The 18,885-nt window shown below is 40.3% G+C and overlaps 1 protein-coding gene across 2 annotated transcripts in view; it reads left to right on the top strand.

Annotated features, from left to right (window-relative positions):
- Positions 1 to 18,885, top strand: part of LOC126072029 (zinc finger protein 883-like) — a 43,884-nt gene that overhangs the window by 12,799 nt on the left and 12,200 nt on the right. For both annotated transcript variants that reach the window (XR_007516449.1, XM_049876619.1), the window contains exon 2: positions 3,559 to 3,808. Coding sequence is in view for 1 of the 2 variants with exons in the window: in XM_049876619.1 (XP_049732576.1) it covers positions 3,806 to 3,808 (3 nt within the window). In the remaining variant the exon portion in view is untranslated. The remainder of the gene's footprint in view (positions 1 to 3,558; positions 3,809 to 18,885) is intronic.

Here is an 18,885-nt window from a genome sequence, read left to right as displayed (position 1 = left end):
TTCTCGTAATAGTGGTCTCATACAGTATTTGTCCTTTTGTGACTGACTAATTTCACTCGGTGTAATGCCTTCCAGATTCATCCATGTTGTGAGATGTTTTGAGGCTTCATCGTTTGTTTTATCATTGTGGAGCATTCCATTGTGTGTATGTACCATAATTTATCCATTTGTCTGTTGATGGGTACCTAGGTTGTTTCCATCTTTTTGCTATTGTGAACAGAACTGCAGTGAACATGGGTGTGCATATATCTATTCGTGTGACGGCTCTTATTTTTCTGGGATATATTCCAAGGAGTGGGATTGCTGGATTGTATGGTACTTCTGTTTCTAGCTTTTTAAGGAAGTGCCAGATTGATTTCCAAAGTGGTTGTACCATTTTGCATTCCCACCAGCGGTGCGTAAGTGTTCCATTCTCTCCACAGCTTCTCCAACATTTATTATTTTGTGTTATCTCATGATATTTTTGATTTGCATTTCTGTAATGGTTAGTGATCCTGAACATTTCCTCATGTATCTGTTCGCTGCCTGAGTGTCTTCTTTGGTGAAGTGTCTGTTGATATCTTTGCCTGTTTTTTAATTGGGTCATTTGTCTTTGTGTTGTTGAGGTGTTGCAGTTTCTTATAGATTTTAGAGATTAGACCCTTATTCGTATCTCGTAGCTAATATTTTTTTTCCCTATCTCTACATTTTCTTTTTACCCTTTTGGTAAAGTCTTTGCGTGAGCATAGGTGTTTGATTTTTAGGAGCTCCCATATATCTAGTTTCTCTTCTGGTGTTGGTGCATTGTTAGTTATGGTTTGTATTCTGTTAATGCCGGGTATTAGGGCTCCCAGTGTTGTCTCTATTTTTTCTTCAATGATCTTTATCGTTTTTGTTTGTATATCTAGGTCTTTGGTTCATTTTGAGTTAGTTTTTGTACATGGTATGAGGTATGGGTCTTGGTTTGTTTTTTTGCAGATAGGTATCCAGTTAGTTATGCCAGCACCATTTGTTAAAGAAGCTGTCTTTTCTCCATTTAATGGATTTTGGGCCTTTGTCAAATATCAGCTGCTCACTGGTGAATGAATTTATGTCTAGATTCTCAATTCTGTTCCACTGTTGTACCAGTACCAGGCTGTTGTGACTGCCATGGCAGTATAATAGGTAATGTGAGGCCTCCCACTTTGTTCTTCTTCTTCAGTAATGTTTTACTTATCTTCCCTTTCCATATGAAGTTGGTGTTTTGTTTCTCCATCTTATTAAAAAATGCCATTGGAATTTGGATTGGGATTGCATTGTATCTGTAGATCACTTTGGGTAGAATTGACATTTTCATAACGTTGAGTCTTCCTATCCATGAGCAGGGCAGTTCTACTCTGTCCTATAGGGTCGCTATGAGTCAGAATCGACTCGATGGCAGTGGTGGTATCCATGAGCAAGGTATGTTTTTCCACTTATGTAGTTCTCTTTTAGTTTCTTGCAGTAGTGTCTTGTAGGTTTCTTTGGATAGGTCTTTTATGTCACTTGTTTAATTTATTCCTAAGTATTTTATCTTCTTGGGGAATATTGTAAATGGTAATGATCTGGTGATTTGCTTTTCAAAGTTCTCTTTGTTGGTGTAGAAGAATCCAACTGATTTTTGTATCCTGATACTTTGCTGCTCAGTCTGGCTCCTCAACTTTATCTTTGTTGTTTGGGGCTCCTAGATTTTCATATATAATCGAGTCACTTGTTTTTTCAGGTCTTTGGTGTAAGAGGGACCACAGGAACCGTCTGACTATTTTGCCATCTTGCCCCCACCTCTGTGGTTTTTTTTTTTTTTTTAGTGCAACTAAGAAACGCCGTTTTTTCTTTTGGTTGTAATTAAACTTAATTGAAATAGCCATACCTGCTAAGCAGACATCATAGCTCTAGCGGACTCACCAAACCCTAAGTGACCAACAAGAAGAGATCAAAAATTTAGTTAGATTTAGCTACATTCATGGTTGAGCAGTGCTGATAGCATGTGGGACGAGTGGGGTGGAAAGAGTTTTTCAGTTAGAATAGAAGAAATGTATAAATCCCCAAGGCATCAGAGAACCCAGTATCTTCCATTCCTTGATGAAAGTCAGAGAATGATAGAAGCAGAGAAAATAGTGTGGATTGGGCAGAGGCGTTGTCATCAGCCAGATTGGATGAGGCAACGGCAGCAGGTCATTTAGAACCACGCTGACTACTCTAGGTTTTTTGAAGGCCAGTAGACAGCCACTGACGGGCATCAACCAGGGGTGGGTGTGAGTTTACTCGTGATTTAAAACAACACTCTGGTTCCTGTACGGCAAATAGATTTTGGAAATGACAACCATGATTGGATGACGTCAGGCAAGAGCTTGTTATGAACAAGTTAAAGAAGACTGTGAGGTAGCTGAGACATGGAGATGGCTCGTGGATCAGGAAGACAGTGGATGATGCAGCTGATGTAGGAGACATAGTTGAGGGAATCCTCGTTCCTTGAGTTACAGGCTTTAGAGCAGTGAATGGTTTGTGAACTGGAATGTCGACGTGGATAACCCAGAGATCTTGTTATAATGCGGATTTTGATTCAGCAGGTCTGGGCTGGGCTTGAGATTCTGCATGCCAGACATGCTGAAAATAATAAGTGTGGAAAGAAGAATGTGAATTAAAGTTAGTGCTATTAGGGAAAATAATAAAAGGAAGGGTAATGCTTAAAGGGGAGACACTGGTATAAAGGCCACGTAAAGAGAGAACATTTACACCGAGACAACAAAATAAAAGAGTGGGAGTCAGCTGGGTGGGAAAGTGGGGTGCGAAGAAACAGGAGCAGAGACGGGAGAGTGCTCCTTAGAGAAAACTTAATGATTTTCTGATATGTTGGTTGGTTGATTATTATAAGGTTGAAGGAGAAAGTGTTTAGGAATCCTCCCAGATTTCTCAAATGTTTAGGGACTGGTGGTGTCATGGTCTGAGTGAAGAAAAAAGACTTAAGGGGAAGAAAGAAATATTAATTGCAAGAGCAGCAGGAAAAATATGGATTACATATGACAATGGTATAAACGAAATGGAAAAAATAATTTAAAAACACAACAGAAGGGTTTTAATTTCACATAATTAAAGGTCAGTGAAGCGTGACGAGTTCATTGAACAAACTTGAAAAATACGTTCTCCCTGAAAATTCACCGACATCAATATCAAACAAAAGTGTGCATGTTGATCTACTAAGGGCAAAATTACATACGTGAACCCACAACCTCAACTTTGGACCCCTGACTTCCCGGAGGAAATGAGGTTGAAGGTTTCCGGCCTGTCCAGGCCTCAATGCTTCTCATGCTCTGGAATGAGTAAAACCCTCCATCTGTGATCTTATTGCCAGAAGGAAGAGGCCTGGGGAGCTGTGTGAAGAACTTCAGTGTGTGTTCTGGAAGGCTGGAGGCTGACCTGCCGTAAATGCAGATGCCCTCAGGGTGGAGCATTGCCTTGAGCCTGGGAGGAGGTCCTGCCCAGGGAAAGAGCTGAAGGCCAACAATCTGTCACTCCCTCCTTGCTCAACCCTGGCTTTCCCCCATCCTTTTTCCATTTCAGGTCTCAGGTGTGACGAAGGGAGAACTAGTCCAGTCTAGGCAGCTGGGGACCTAGGGCAGCCATCTTGTACATCCTTGCAGTCACAAGTAAGGATTTCAGCTGCTCTGACTGGTGTGTGGACCAAACATTATTCATCTGCCTCCAGACTGCCCAGTAGCTCAGCCTCCACTCCCACGCCCCTCACTGAAGTGGCTTCTTGGGCTCAGAGAGGACGTTCACTTAGACTTCCAGAAGCCGGAGCGAGGACATGGTGAGTACTATGGAGAGCTGGGTTATTCTTGCCACAAGGGAGTGAGGCTGGATGTGAATTGTTCGGGGACCAGCTGTGTGCTCTGGCCCCTGTGGTTCCTCAGTGATGTAAAAAGGTGGCACAGGAGGCCAAGGGACTGGCCCTGGGAGGCATCCTAAGCCCTGCTCCACTGTCACTGGGCCCTTCCTCTGTGGTTTTTCAAGGATTGGGTGCCAGGGGCCACCTTCCTTATGTGACTCTTGTAGCTGGCACCATGGGGCAATAACATCACTACCCTGGTCCTTGGTACCCTGTGCTAATGCAGGATCTACTGACCAGAGCCTGCGGATAGAGCAGCTCTGGCTGAGGAGGCTGAGCCCCAGGCCCTCCCAGGCCATCCTTGGCCCATCACTGAAAACCGTTCTTGGCTTCCTCAGGCACTGCAGGCTTTCCAGCACAGTTCTAATGCTATAGCTCCAGCTCTCACTCTGTGTGATGGGTAAAGAAGGAGGTGGGGATAGTACCTACAGGTAGGCCCTGACCTTTTTATGGGGCCCTGGATGGTATCTGGCGCTCTTATGACATTGTCGCCAAAGGAATGATACTGGGGAGAGTGAATCCAGCTGGACGCTGTTTGGGGTCTCCAGACCCATCCTTTTCCAGTGGGGAATGCTTTTGCCTTGAGCTTCTCAGATGAGTGAGAACAATGAATCCCCAGTGTAGGTCCTTGCCTTCATGCCTACCTGTGCTTAGCCAAAACACCAAACCAAGCACCTTGCTGTTGAGTCAGTTCAGACTTATAGTGACCCTGTAAAGACAGAGTGGAATTGCCCCATAGCATTTCAAAGGCTGTAGTCTTTACGGAAGTAGACTGCCATGTCTTTCTCCCATGGAGTAGCTGGTGGGTTTGAATTGCGGACCTTTCAGTTAGCAGCTGAGCGCTTTAATCACTGCACCCCCAGGGCTCCCTGTACCTAGAAGATGGTATTAAATCTCTGTGGTTTTTGACTGCTCTCCACAGTCTTGAATTAGAATCTAAAATTATTTTTTCTTGCCAGAGAATCTCAACATATGAGATGTGTGTATTTAAGTTCTTGGATTTAGAGTTTCCACCACTGGAAGAAAATGTCTAGATCATTTGTGGTTTACTACGGAGATTTTTTCAGTTTAATGGACATAAAACTTCTCAAACACAGAGGAATGCCCGTTTTAACTGATTTTATAAAAGTTATTCTAAAGCTCACTGAAATCTTGAGAGGGCCCTTAAAGATACCTGTTATATTTAACACGTCACACCAGAACCCCTAATGTGTTAAATATATCAGTCATTTTAGAAACACCCTCCCGACTAAGGTAAAATGGATGTGTAGACTCTGATGTCCCTGGTCACTGTGTTCAGAAAGAGAGCTCTAGTTTACATTTTTATGATTTGCACAAATGTCATATTGGACCATTTAATAAGAGACTCAAATGATCACATTTAAATGGTTTCGTAATTACAAATGGCAATTCCTAGTAAAGACGTTAAATGTCATTTGATTTCTGTCATATTTAAAAGTAAATTTAGTTCGCTTAGATTATGCTTTTACAATAGCTAACATCTTCAAAGTTCAAAACTCAATATGAACTTTAAAAGTGTGCTTTACGAAGACTTACTCCTACTCTTGTCCGCATCCAGCCTATTCCTCTTCCACCAGCTCCCTTTAGATAATCAGCTTTATTGCTTTGTGAGGCATCTTGCCAGGGTGTGTGTAAAAGCAAGCAAATATACATAGACACTTTTATTTACCCTCCTTTGTTACATAAAAGGTAGCATGGACTTTATGCTTGTTCTTTAATTAACGGATTATCCTGGAGATCTATTCATAACAATGGCGACACCAGATGTGCAGAGTACAACTGCATTCCCCATGGTTTTCAAAGCTGTGATCTTCCGGGAGGAGAATGCCAGGCCTTTCTTCCAAGGTGCCTCTGGTTGAATTTGAATCACCAACCTTTTGGTTAGTAGTCCAGTGCTGAAGCATTTGCACCGCCAAGGTCTCTGTTCATAACTATAACAATATAAAAATGTGAATAAACAAAAAACCCAAACCTGTATGATTCAATTCTGACCTCATGGCGACCCCATTTGTTACACACTGTAACTGAGCTCCATAGGATTTTCTTGGCTTTAATTTTTAGGGAAGGTGATTTCCAGGTCTGTCTTCTATTGCACTACTGGGTGGGTTCAAACAAACAACCTTTTGGTTAGTAATCCAGGGCAAAATATTTGTGCCACCCAGGGACCTCCAAAAAATACATAAAAAAAAAAAACCCACTGCCGTCGAGTCGATTCATAGAGACCTTAAATCTAAATTCTTAAAAAAAGTCCGTGATCCTGCAGAGTTGATCTTAAGTGTTGTTGTTGTTTTTAACTATATCGCCGTGAAGGGACGCTTTGATTGTTTCCAGTATTTCACTTTTACAAAGCTCGATCTAGTGAAAAGAAATGTAAATGTCTAAAACCCAGGTATCCAGAGTTAAGGTGTAATAGTTCTTCTGAACTAAAGAAGTTAAATTAAAATGAAGGGGTTTTCACATGACTTTGTGAAATTAATACACGCAAATTACATTTGTTTCAAGTTTTAAATAATGCTTTAAACTTTTTTATTGTGAACTATATCATAAACAAGGTGTGCATAAAATTTTCATGTGTAGTTTAAATAGCGGTACTCTCCATTTCTGACAATAAATAGATCTTGGTCAGTTTTTGTGGCCTCCCAGTGTGTCCCACCCTGATCTCCTCTCCTCCTGCCTGGTGACAACTTGTTGTTAGGTGCAGTCAAGTCAGCTGCAGTGCATAGCGACCCTGTACACAACAGAACGAAACACTGCCCGGTCCTGTGCCATCCTCACAATCTTTGCTGTTTGAGCCCATTGTTGCAGCCACTGTGTCAGTCCACCTCATCAAGGGTCTTCCTCTTCTTCACGGACCCTCCACTTTACCAAGCATGATGTCCTTCTCCACGGACTAGTTCTTCCTGAGAACATGGCCAGAGTACCTAAGACAAGTCTTGCTATGCTTGCTTCCAAGGAGCGCTCTGGCTGTACTTCTTCTAAGACAGACCTCTTCATTCTTCTGGCCGTCCATGGAATATTCAATATTCTTCGGCCACACCATCATTGAAAAGCATCAATTCTTCTTTGGTCTGCTTTATCCATTGTCCAGTTTTTGCATGTGTATGAGGTGATTGAAAATGTCATGACTTGGGCTGGGTGCATCTTAGTCCTAAAAGTGACATTTTTGCTTTTTAACATTTTAAAGAGGTTTTTTTGCTGCAGATTTGCACAAGGCAATACATCATCTGGTTTCTTGACTGCTGCTGCCATGTGGACGTTGATTGGACTGTGTACAGGTTCCGCACTCTGGAATTCCCATTCTTCACAATGTTATCCATAATTTCTTATGCTCCACATAGTTGAGTCGGTTTGCATAGGCAGTAAAACACAAGTGAACACCTTTCTGGTGTTGTCTGCTTTTAGCCAAGATCCATCTGACCTCAGCAGTGATACCACTCGTTCTGGCTTGAATTTCTGCCAGTTCCCTGTCAATGTACTGCTGCAACCGGTTTTGATTTATTTTTAGCAAAATTTTACTTTGTGTAATATTAAGTTAGTGTTTGATAATTTCCTCATTCTGTTGAATCACTTTTCTTTAGAATGGCCATAAATAGGGATCTCTTCCAGTCAGTTGGCCAGGTAGCTGTTTTCCAAATTTCTTGGCATAGATGAGTGCGCACCTCCAGCGCTGCATCTGTTTGTTGAAACATCTCAATTGGTATTCTGTCAATTACTGGAACATCGTTTATTGCCAATGACTTCAGCGCAGCTTAGACCTCTTCATCTGTTCCTGATACATATGGTGCCTCCTGAAATGGTCAAATGATGACCAATTCTTTTTTGGTACAGTGACTCTGTGCATGCCTTCCTTTTGATGCACCTGTGTTGTTCAGTATTTTCCCCATAGAATTCTTCAGAATTGCAACTCAAGGCTTGAATATTTTCTTCATTTCTTTCAGCTTGAGAAATGCCAAGCGTGTTCTTCCCTTTTGGTTTTCTAACTCTAGGTCTTTGCACATGTCATTATAGTACTTTACTTCGTCTTCTCGAGCTGCCCTTTGAAATCCTATTCAGCCCTTTACTGCCACAGTATCACAAACTGACAGATGCCTAATGGGGCAGATCATAGCTATGTCCAAATTTTCTAGGAAATGCTGATGTGTTTTACAAATTTTACGTCCCATGAAGTATGGATGTGTGTTTTGTTTATTCCATGTGCTTGACAACCATGGAGATGATCTAATTTTTACCCTTGTAAAGGGTATGAGATAATATCTTACTTTGATTTTCTTCTACAATTACCTATATTGTAAAACTAATAGAATAATACTCTATATACTTTTTATGTCAATTCTTTAAATTTGCATTAGGAAGAGTCTTCCATGGCCCATTCATGTTGTTAGTAGTATTCTCTTATATGAATATAATAACTTAACAATTCTATTTCTTGAAGATGGTTGGGAAGCTTCCATTTTGCAGCTATTATACACAACACTTTCATGGGTTTTGCTCTTATATTTAGGTCCGTGATCTATTTTGAATTAAATTTTGTATGTCCTGTGAGGTAGGGATCCAATTTCTTTCTTTTACCTAGAGAAACCCAGTGGTCCCAGCACCATGTGTTGAAGAGACTAATCTTTTCCATTATAAACAATTCTTTTAAAGACTTTCGTTTTTATATGTCTTCCTCTCTTGGATGGCTTATCCTCATTTTGTCTTAACAATCTCCAAGTTACCTCTGCATTCCTGCCATAAATTACACTCCCATTGCAGGCTTCCACGTCCAAGTTAATGGCATGACACTCTTCTGGTTTTCATGGGAAAAAAATCTTAGGCTTACCCTTTTCACCTCTTTCTCTAACACCCCAATATCGAGTCCATCAGGAGATTTTGTTGCCTCTACCTTAAAAGCCTAGGACCATCCCGTACACACACCACTTTTACTGCTACCGCCACAGCCTCAACCATTGTTTCTTATCTGATTATGGCTGTAACCTTCTAACGTATCTTTCGGCTTTTACATTTGCCCCCTACACACAGGTTCTTTAAGAGATGTCATGTCAGTTTCCTCCATTGCTCAGAAGCGTAAAATTGCTCTGCATTTCCCTCAGATTAAAAGCCAGAGCCTTTTCAGCGGCCACAAAGTTCTCCCAGAACATGATAACCAACTGAACCCAGTCACCTCTCCAAATTCCTCTTCTGTTATTCTCCTGCATCTTTCTCTGCTCTAATTGTGCTGGCCTTTGGCTCTCCCTAAAACATACAAGACACACTCCCACCTTCCCACCTGTGTTCTGGCTGTTTCTTCTTCCTGGAACAATCTCTTCTCAGCTATTCCATCCCTCAAGTTTTAGCTTAGATCTTTTCAATGAAGGTGACTCTGAATGCCCTAATTAATACCACTACTTGCATTGTAACCACTGTCAATACTCTGAATTCTGTTCTCCTTTTTTATTTTTCAGTTGTACTTATTACCTTTACATAAGAGATATAATTGAATGTTAGGTTGCTGATTGCTGACTCACCAACTCTTAGAGATCTTTGAGTTTTTCACTGATGTGTTCCAATTACATAGAAGAGTGTCTTACATATTTTAACTTACCTGATTTCTTTTTTTAAAAGTGTTTATTGCGCTTTAAGTGAAATTTTACAAATCAAGTCTGTCATACAAAAAGTTATACACACCTTGCCATCTACTCCTAGCTGCTCTCCCCCTAATGAGACAGCACATTTCTCCTCTCCTCCCTGTAGTCCCTGTGTCCATTCAACCAGCTCCTGTCCCCCTCTTCCTTCTCATCTCGCCTCCAGACAGGAGCTGCCCACATAGTCTGGTGTCTACTTGAGCCAAGAAGCTCACTCCTCACCAATATCATTATCTATCTTATAGTCCAGTCCAATCCCTGTCTGAAGAGTTGACTTTGGGAATGGTTCCAGTCTTGGGCTAACAAGGGGTCCAGGAACATGACCTCCAGGGTCCTTCTAGTATCGGTCAGATCATTAAGCCTGGTCTTTTTACGAGAATTTGAGGTCTGCATCCCACTGCTGTCCTGCTCCATCAGGGATTCCCTGTTGTGTTCCCTGTCAGGGCAGTGATCATTGGTAGCTGGGCACCATCTAGTTCTTCTGGTCTCAGGCTGATGTAGTCTCTGGTTTATGTGGCCCTTTCTGTCTGTTGGGCTCATCTTTACTGTATGTCTTTGGTGTTCTTCATTCTCCTTTGCTCCAGGTGGGTTGAGACCAATTTTTGGGTTTAGATGGCCACTTGCTAGTGTTTAAGACCCCAGTCGCCTCTCACTAAAGTGGGATGCAGAACGTTTTCTTAATGCATTTTGTTATGACAGTTGACCTAGATGTCCCCCGAAACCATAGTCCCCAGACCCCTATCCCTGCTACTCTGGCCTTTGAAGCGTTCGGTTGTATTCAGGAAACTTCTTTGCTTTTGGTTTAGTCCAGTTGTATTGACCTCTTCTGTATTGTGTGTTGTTTTTCCCTTCACCTAAAATAGTTCGTCTACTATCTAAGTAGTGAATACCCCCTCCCTCCCTCCCCACCTTCGTAACCATCAAAGAGTTTTTTCTTCTCTGATTTGACTTTTTCTAGAGTTCTTATAATAGTAACATACCTGATTTTCTATTCATTCATTTTCGTTTTCTAATGAATAGATTTAACCCAACAAATATTTTTATTTTTTTTGATAGGTAGAATTTGGTTTTATTTTTCTCTGTGTATAGTACTGACACTATTTAGTAAGCTGTTTGTCCTTAATCATTTTTGAAGTTAACTTTGTTGTACATTATGTTCCCATAAAGACATGGGTTGCCTGTGAGCCGAATTCTCTTCCCTTTGTTGTTAGTCTCTTTTTGCACTGAAACCACTTTTATTTTCATGAATTGGCAATCCCAGTGCCATCGAGTCTTTTTTTTTTTTTTTAGTAGAAATATATTGGTAGTTCGAGACTCACATTGGGGTTCCATTCTGATGGCTCTGTTGTGAGTTGGTTCTGATATAAGTTCAACACCTGATTTTTTTTTCTTTTAAGTTTTTATTATTATTGCCTCATGATCAGTGTCCTTATAAATCATATCATTGAACATCTGCAAGTGAACATCAGAGAGTAATAAGCTTAGCAAATTATGTGTTGCAACATTGTGTGTACTACTAACGATAAGACGTACCAAAAAAAAGCACAGTCCTGTAAGTGCGGTTCATCATTACTAGAACACGTCATAATTCAGGGTCTACCCTGCGCACACACCAAAACATGCATTATTCCCATTTGTACATGTGCACATAAGTAACATTGATTACATTCCTCAAATTGTGCCGTCATATTCTCACTCTCTTTTTGTGTATTATCCCACCACCGTTAACATACATTCAGTACATTCAAAGCAAACAACTCCACTTACTTTCTCCCTCCTGCCTGGTAACTAGTAATTACTTATGGTTTCTGTATAACTGCTTACTTCATGTAAGTGATTTCATGTAACATTTGTCCTTTTATATCTGACTTATTTTGCTCAGCATAATGTCCTCTAAGTTCATCCATGCATCAGGACTTCATTCCTCTTTATGACTGACTAATATTCCATTGTATGTGTGGTGTAGTGGTTAAGTGCTACGGCTGCTAACCAAAGGGTTGGCAGTTCGAATCTGCCAGGCACTCCTTGGAAACCCTGTGGAGCAGTTCTACTCTGTCCTATAGGGTTGCTATGAGTCGGAACCGACTCGACGGCACTGGGTTTGGTTTCTTTTTTTTGGTGTGTATATACCACAATTTGTTTATCCATTCATCAGTTGATGGACCATTCACTTGTTTCCACTCTGACTGTTTTGAATAGTGCTGCAGTGAACATTGGTGTACATGGGTCTGTTCACGTTGATGCTTTCAGGTCTTTTGTGTATATGCCTAAGAGTGGAATTACTGGGTTTTATAATAGTTCCACGTTCAACTTTTTGAGGAACCACCAAACTGTTTTCCACAATGGTTGTACCAGCTTACAATCCCACTAGTAATGCATGAGGGTTCTTGTTTCTCCCCAACCTTACCAACACCTAATGCTTTTCATTTTCCTGATCATTGCCATTCCAGTGGGGGTGACATGGTATCTCATGGTTTTGATTTGCATTTTTTTTAATAGCTTAACACCATTTTGTGATAAAATACTCAAGATAGGAATAGAAGAGAAATTCCTCAATATAATAAAGGACATTTATGAAAAACTGAAAGCTAACTTACTCAATGGAGAAAGACTGAGAGTGGTCCCATTAAGAACAGGAACAAGACAGGAATGCCCACTCACCACTACTGTTCAGCATCATTTTGGAAGTCCTAGCCAGAGCAATTAGAGGAGGAAAAAAAAAAAGGTATCCAAACTGGGAAGAAAGAAGCAAAATTATCCCTTTTTGCAGATGGTATGATTCCTACAATGTACAAGAGGAAAAGGAAATTAAGGAAACATTACCTTTTACAATAGTATCTAAAAGAATAAAATACCTAGCAATAAATTTACCCAGGAAGGTAAAAGACCTCTATACAGAAAACAATAAGACTTTGCTAAAAGAAATCTACGAGGAACTGAATACGTGTGAGGATATTCTATGTTCATGGATTGGATGGCTTAATCTAGTTAAGATAATACTACCCAAAGCAATCTATAAATTTAGTTCAATCTCCATCAGAAGTCCAATACCCTTCTTCACAGAAATGGAAAAGCCAATCCTCAAATTTATTTGGACAGGTAAGGGACCCTGAATAGCTAAAGCAATCCTAAAGAGGAAGAATAAAGTAGTGTGACTCAGAGTTCCTGACTTCAAAATATACTATAAAACTACTGTAATTAAAACAGCCTGATACTGGTATATGGTAGACACATAGACCAATGGAATAGAATTCAGACCCCAGAAATAAATCCAAACACCTGTGATCAACTGATTTCCAACAAAGATGCTAAATCCATCCAATAGGGAAAGGGGAGTCTCTTTAATCAGTGGTCCTGGAAAAATTGGATATGCACATGCAAGGGAATGAGCCAAGATCCAAACCTTACGGCATACACAAAAACCAATTCAAAATGGATTAAGGACCTAAATCTGAAAACTAAAACCATAAAATCATAGAAGAAAATGTAGGGCAAAGCTGGGGGACCTAGATCTTTGAGATGGCCTATCTTATAGATTTTATATTTTAGAGCAGTTTTAGGATTACAGAAGAATTGTGTGGAAAGCACAGAGTTTCCATATACCCGCTACTTCCTACTGCTTTTACCTTCAGTTTTCCCTTTCATAACAGCATGCATTAGTGTCCTACATTTCTTATGACTGATAAACCAATAATTGATACATTATTATTAACTAAAGGACATAGTTTACATTAGAGTACACTCTTTTTGTTCACTTAATGCAATTGGGCCACACTATTAATGTGTAATCAATATGAATTATATCTTAACATAAAGGAAACAAAAGTCCTCACAACTGGACCAATAAGCAACATCATGATAAATGGAGAAATTATTGAAGTTGTCAAAGATTTCATATTATGTGGATCCACAATCAACACCCATGGAAGCAGCTGTCAAGAAGTCAAACGACTTATTGCATTGGGCAAATCTGCTGCAAAAGACCTCTTTAAAATGTTAAAAAGCAGAGATGTCACCTTGAGGACTAAGATGCATCTGACCCAGGCCATGATATTTTCAGTTGCCTCAGATGCAAAAGCTGGAAATTGAATAAGGAAGATCGAAGAATTGATGCATTTGAGCTAAGGTGTTGATGAAGAATATTGAATAATACCATGGACTGCCAGAACAAAAAAATCTGTTTTGGAAGAAGTACAGCCAGAATGCTTCTTAGAAGTGAGGGTGGCGAGACTTTGTCTTACGAACTTTGGACGTGTTATCAGATGGGACCAGTCCCTGGAGAAAGTCTTCATACTTGGTAAAGTAGAAGTTCAGCATAAAAGAAGAAGACCCTCAATGAGGATGGACTGACATGGTGACTGCAACAATGGGCTTAAACATAGCAACAATTGTGAGGATGGTGCAGGACCATTCTATTGTACACAGAGTCACTATAAGTCAGAACTGACTCTATGGCACCTAACAACAAGATCTTTTACCTTTTCCAGAACGTTATATAGTTGGAATGATATAGTATGTAGCTTTTTCAGATTGGCTTCTTTTACTTAGCAATATTCATTTTAGCTTCTACCATGTCTTTTTATGACTTGATACCTTATTTCTTTTTATTCATAATTACTGGTGATTGGAATGTGAAAGTTGGAAACAAAGAAGAGGGAACAGTGGTTGGAAAATGTGTCCTTGGTGATAGAAACGATGCCAGAGATCCCATGATAGAATTTTGCAAGGCTAACGACTCCTTCACTGCAAATACTTTTTTCACGAATGTAAACACTTACTAATGAAGATCAAAGGCCACAGCCTTCAGTATGGATTACACCTCAACATAAAGAAAACAAAAATCCTCACAACTGAACCAATGAGCAACATCATGATAAACGGAGAAAAGATTGAAGTTGTCAAGGATTTCATTTTACTTGGATCCACAATCAACAGCCATGGAAGCAGCAGTCAAGAAATCAAAAGACACGTTGCATTGGGCAAATCTGCTGCAAAGAACCTCTTCAAAGTGTTGAAGAACAAAGATGTCACCCTGAAGACTGAGGTGTGCCTGACCCAAGCCATGGTATTTTCAATCGCATCATATGAATGTGAAAGCTGGACAATGAATAAGGAAGACCGAAGAAGAGTTGACGCCTTTGAATTGTGGTGTTGGCGAAGAATATTGAATATACCATGGACTGCCAAAAGAATGAAGAAATCTGTCTTGGAAGAAGTGCGGCCAGAATGCTCCTTAGAGGCAAGGATGGCGAGACCGTGTCTTACATACTTTGGACATGTTGTCAGGAGGGATCAGTCCCTGGAGAAGGACATCATGTGTGGCAGAGTACAGGGTCAGTGGAAAAGAGGAAGACCCTCAACGAGGTGGATTGACACTGGCTGCAACAATGAGCTCAAGCATAACAACGATTGTAAGAATGGCGTAGGACCGGGCAGTGTTTCATTCTGTTGTGCATAGGGTTGCTATGAGTTGGAACCGACTTGATGGTGCCTAACAACAACAACAACAAATGGCACCTATACACATGGAGCTTGGCAGATGGAATACACTGAAATCAGATCGACTACGTCTGTGGAAAGAAATGATGGGAAAGCTCGATATCATCAGTACGAACAAACCAGGGACCGACTGTTGAATAGACCATTAATTGCTCATATGCAAGATCAAGTTGAAGTTGAAGAAAATTAAAACAAGTCCATGAGAGCCAAAGTACTACCTTAAGTATATCCCACCTGAATTTAGAGAGCATCACAAGAATAAATTTGACTCATTCAACACTAATGACCAAAGACCAGATGAATAGTGGAAGGACATCATACATGACGAAAGGAAGAGGTCATTGAAAAGACAGGAAAGAAGAGACTCTGAAGCTTGCTTTTGAACATAATGTAGCTAAAGTGAATGGAAGAAATGATGAAGAGAGCTGAATAGAAGATTTCAAAGGGCAGCTCAAGAAGAAAAAGTATTATAGTGGTGATAGAAAACCAAAAGGGAGGAAAGAGCAAAATTGGCATTTCTCAAGCTAAAAAAATTGAAGAAAAGATTCAAGCCTTGAGTTGCAATATTGAAGGATTCTATGGGGAAAATATTAAACTATGCAGAAAGCGTCAAAAGAAGATGGAAGGAATACACAGTCAGTGTACCAGAAAGGATTGGTCAATGTTCAACCATTTCAGGACGTAGCGTATGATCAAGGACTCATAGTACTGAAGGAAGAAGTCCAAGCTGCTCTGAAGGCACTGGCGAAAAACAAGGCTTCAGGAATTGACAGAATACCAATTGAGACATTTCTAAAAGTGGATGCAGTGCTGAAAGTGCTCATTTGTCTATACCAAGAAATTTGAAAGACAGCTACCTGGCCAACTGACTGGAAGAGATCCATATTTATGGCCATTCCAAAGAAAGGTGATCCAACCGAATGCAGAAATTATCAAACAATGTCATTAAAATCACACACAAATAAAATTTTGCTGAAGATATTTTAAAAAACAGTTGGGGCAGCACATCAACAGGGAACTGCCAGAAATTCAAGCCAGATTCAGAAGAGAACATGAAACAGGGGATATCATTGTTGATGTCCGATGGATCTTGGCTGAAAGCAAAGAATACCAGAAAGATGTTTACCTGTGTTTTATTGACTATGCACACGCATTCAACTGTGTGGATCATAACAAATTATGGATAACATTGCAAAGAATGGGAATTCCAGAATGTGTAACTGTGTTCATGAGGAACCTGTACATAGACAAAGAGGCAGTTGTTAGAACAGAACAAGGGGATACTGAGTGGTTTAAAATCAGGAAAGTGTGAGCCAGGGTTGTATCCTTTCCCATACTTATTTAATCTGTATTCTGAGCAAATGATTCCCAAAGCCGGACTATATGAAGAAGAACGCAGCATCAGGTTTGGAGGAAGACTCATTAATAACCTGCCATGTGCATATGACACAACCTTGCTTGCTGAAAGTGTAGAGGACTTGAAGCACTTACTGATGAAGGTAAAGACTACAGCCTTCAGTGTGGATTACACTTCAGGATAAAGAAAACAAAAATCCTCACAACTGGATCAACAATCAACATCATGATAAATGGAGAAAAGATTGAATTTGTCAAGGATTTTATTTTACTTGGATCCACAGTCAACGCCCATGGAAGCATCAGTCAGGAAATCACATGACACATTTCATTTAGCAAACTTGCTGCAAAAGACCTCTTTAAAGTGTTGAAAAGCAAAGCTGTCACTGTAAGGACTAAGGTGCGCCTGACCCAAGCCATGGTGTTTTCAGTAGCCTCATGTGCGTGCGAAAGCTGGACAGTGAATAAGGAAGGCTGAAGATGAATTGACGCCTTTGAATTATGGTCTTGGCCAAGAATACTGAATATACCATTGTCTTAGTCATCTAGTGCTGCCATAACAGAAATACCACAGTTGAATGGCTTTAACAAAGAGAAATTTATTTCCTCAGGGTTTACTGAAAGTAGGCTGGAAGTCCAAATTCAAGGCGTCAGCTCCAGGGCAAGGCTTTCTAGCTCTGTTGGCTCTTGAAGAAGGTCCTTGTCCTCAATCTTCCCATGATCGAGGAGCTTCTCAGACGCAGGGACCCTCGGTCCAAAGGACTCGCTCTGCTTCTGGTGCTGCTTTCTTGGTGATACGAGGTCCCCAACTCTCTGCTTGCTTCCCTTTCCTTTTATCTCCTGAGGGATAAAAGGTGGTGCAGGCCACACCCCAGGGATCAGGGAGGTGACCTAAGTAAGAGTGGTGTTACAATCCCACCCTGATCCTCTCAACATAAAATTACAATCACAAAATGGAGGACAACCACACATGGCCTAACCAAGTTGATACACACATTTTTGGGGGAACATAATTCCATCCATGACAACCATGGACTGCCAGAATGAACAAATCTGTCTGGGAGGAAGTATAGCCAGAATGTTCCTTAGAGGCAAGGATGGCAAGACTGCATCTCATGTTCTTTGGATATGTTATCTGGAGGGACCAGTATCTAGAGAATGATATCATGATTGGTAAAGTAAAGTATCAAAGAAAAATAGGAAGACCTTAGACAAGATGGATTGACACGGTGGCTGCAACAGTGGGCTCAAACCTTACAATTGTGAAGAGGGTACAGGACCCAGTAGTGTTTCATTCTGTTGTAGGTAGGGTTGTTATGATTTGGAACTGACTTGATGGCATCTAAAAGCCAGAACAGTCTGGAGGGACCAGTCCCTGGAGAAGGACATCATGCCTGATAAACTAGACAACAAAAAAGAGGAAGACCCTTAACGAGATGGACTGATACAGTGGCAGCAAAAATGGGCCCAAGCATAATAACGATTGTGAGGACGGTGCAGGATCAGTGTTTCATTCTCTTGTACATAGGTTCACTATGAATCAGAACTGACTCAATGACACCTAATAGCAACAATATTCCAGTGAGTGGAATAACCACAGTTTATCCATTCATTTATTGAAGGGCTTCTTGGTTGCTTCCAATATTGGCGATTGTAAATGAAGCTATTATAAACATTTGTGTGCAGGTTTTTGGGTTCACGTAGGTTTTCAGTTCATTTATTTCCACATCATCCGCTTTTTCTGCCGTGGGACATGATTTTAGTGTTGGATCTAAAATGTCATCACCAAACCCAACGCATCGTTGAGGTTTTCTCCTGTGTTATCTTCTGAGTTTTATAGTTTTGCATTGACGTTTAGGTTTTGGATTCAGTCTGAGTTAATGTTTATGTAAGGTGTAAGGTCTGTGTCTAGATTCCTTTATTCTTTGCTTGTGGATGTACAGTTGCTGCAGCACCATTCATTGAATAGTCTTTCCTTTATTGAATTGCATTTGATCCTTTTTCAAAGATCAGATGACTATAGTTGTGTGTGTGTTTCTGAGCTCTCTCTTCCGTTCCATTGATGTAATTGTCTGTTCTTTTGCCAATACCATGCATTCTTGATACTATAGCTTTAGAGTAAGTCTTCCAGTGGTGTGGTATCAGACTTCCCCTTTTGTTCTTCTTCAATCGTGTTAACTAGTCTGAGGTTTTGCTCTTTTCATACCATTGTTAGAAAAACATTGTTGATATCCAGAAAATAACTTCATGAGTTAACTTCTGTCTTAACAATTTTGAGTTTTCCTATCCATTAACATGGAATTGCTCTTCATAAATTTAGAGCTTCTTTGATTTTTTTCATCAGATTTTGTAGTTTTCCTCATACACATTTTTTACATATTTTTTGTAGGTTTATACTGTTTTTTTTTTTTTTTTTTTCTTATTGCTGATATAAATGCTGTCATGGGTTCCTTTGTGTCCTCCAAAAATGTGTGTATCAATTTGGCTGGGCCACGATTCCCA

The sequence above is a fragment of the Elephas maximus genome, chromosome 3, assembly GCF_024166365.1.
Source record: "Elephas maximus indicus isolate mEleMax1 chromosome 3, mEleMax1 primary haplotype, whole genome shotgun sequence".
Classification (NCBI taxonomy): domain Eukaryota; kingdom Metazoa; phylum Chordata; class Mammalia; order Proboscidea; family Elephantidae; genus Elephas; species Elephas maximus.
The sequence above is the reverse complement of the archived record's forward strand: the minus strand, read 5'-3'. Positions and strand labels throughout refer to the sequence as shown.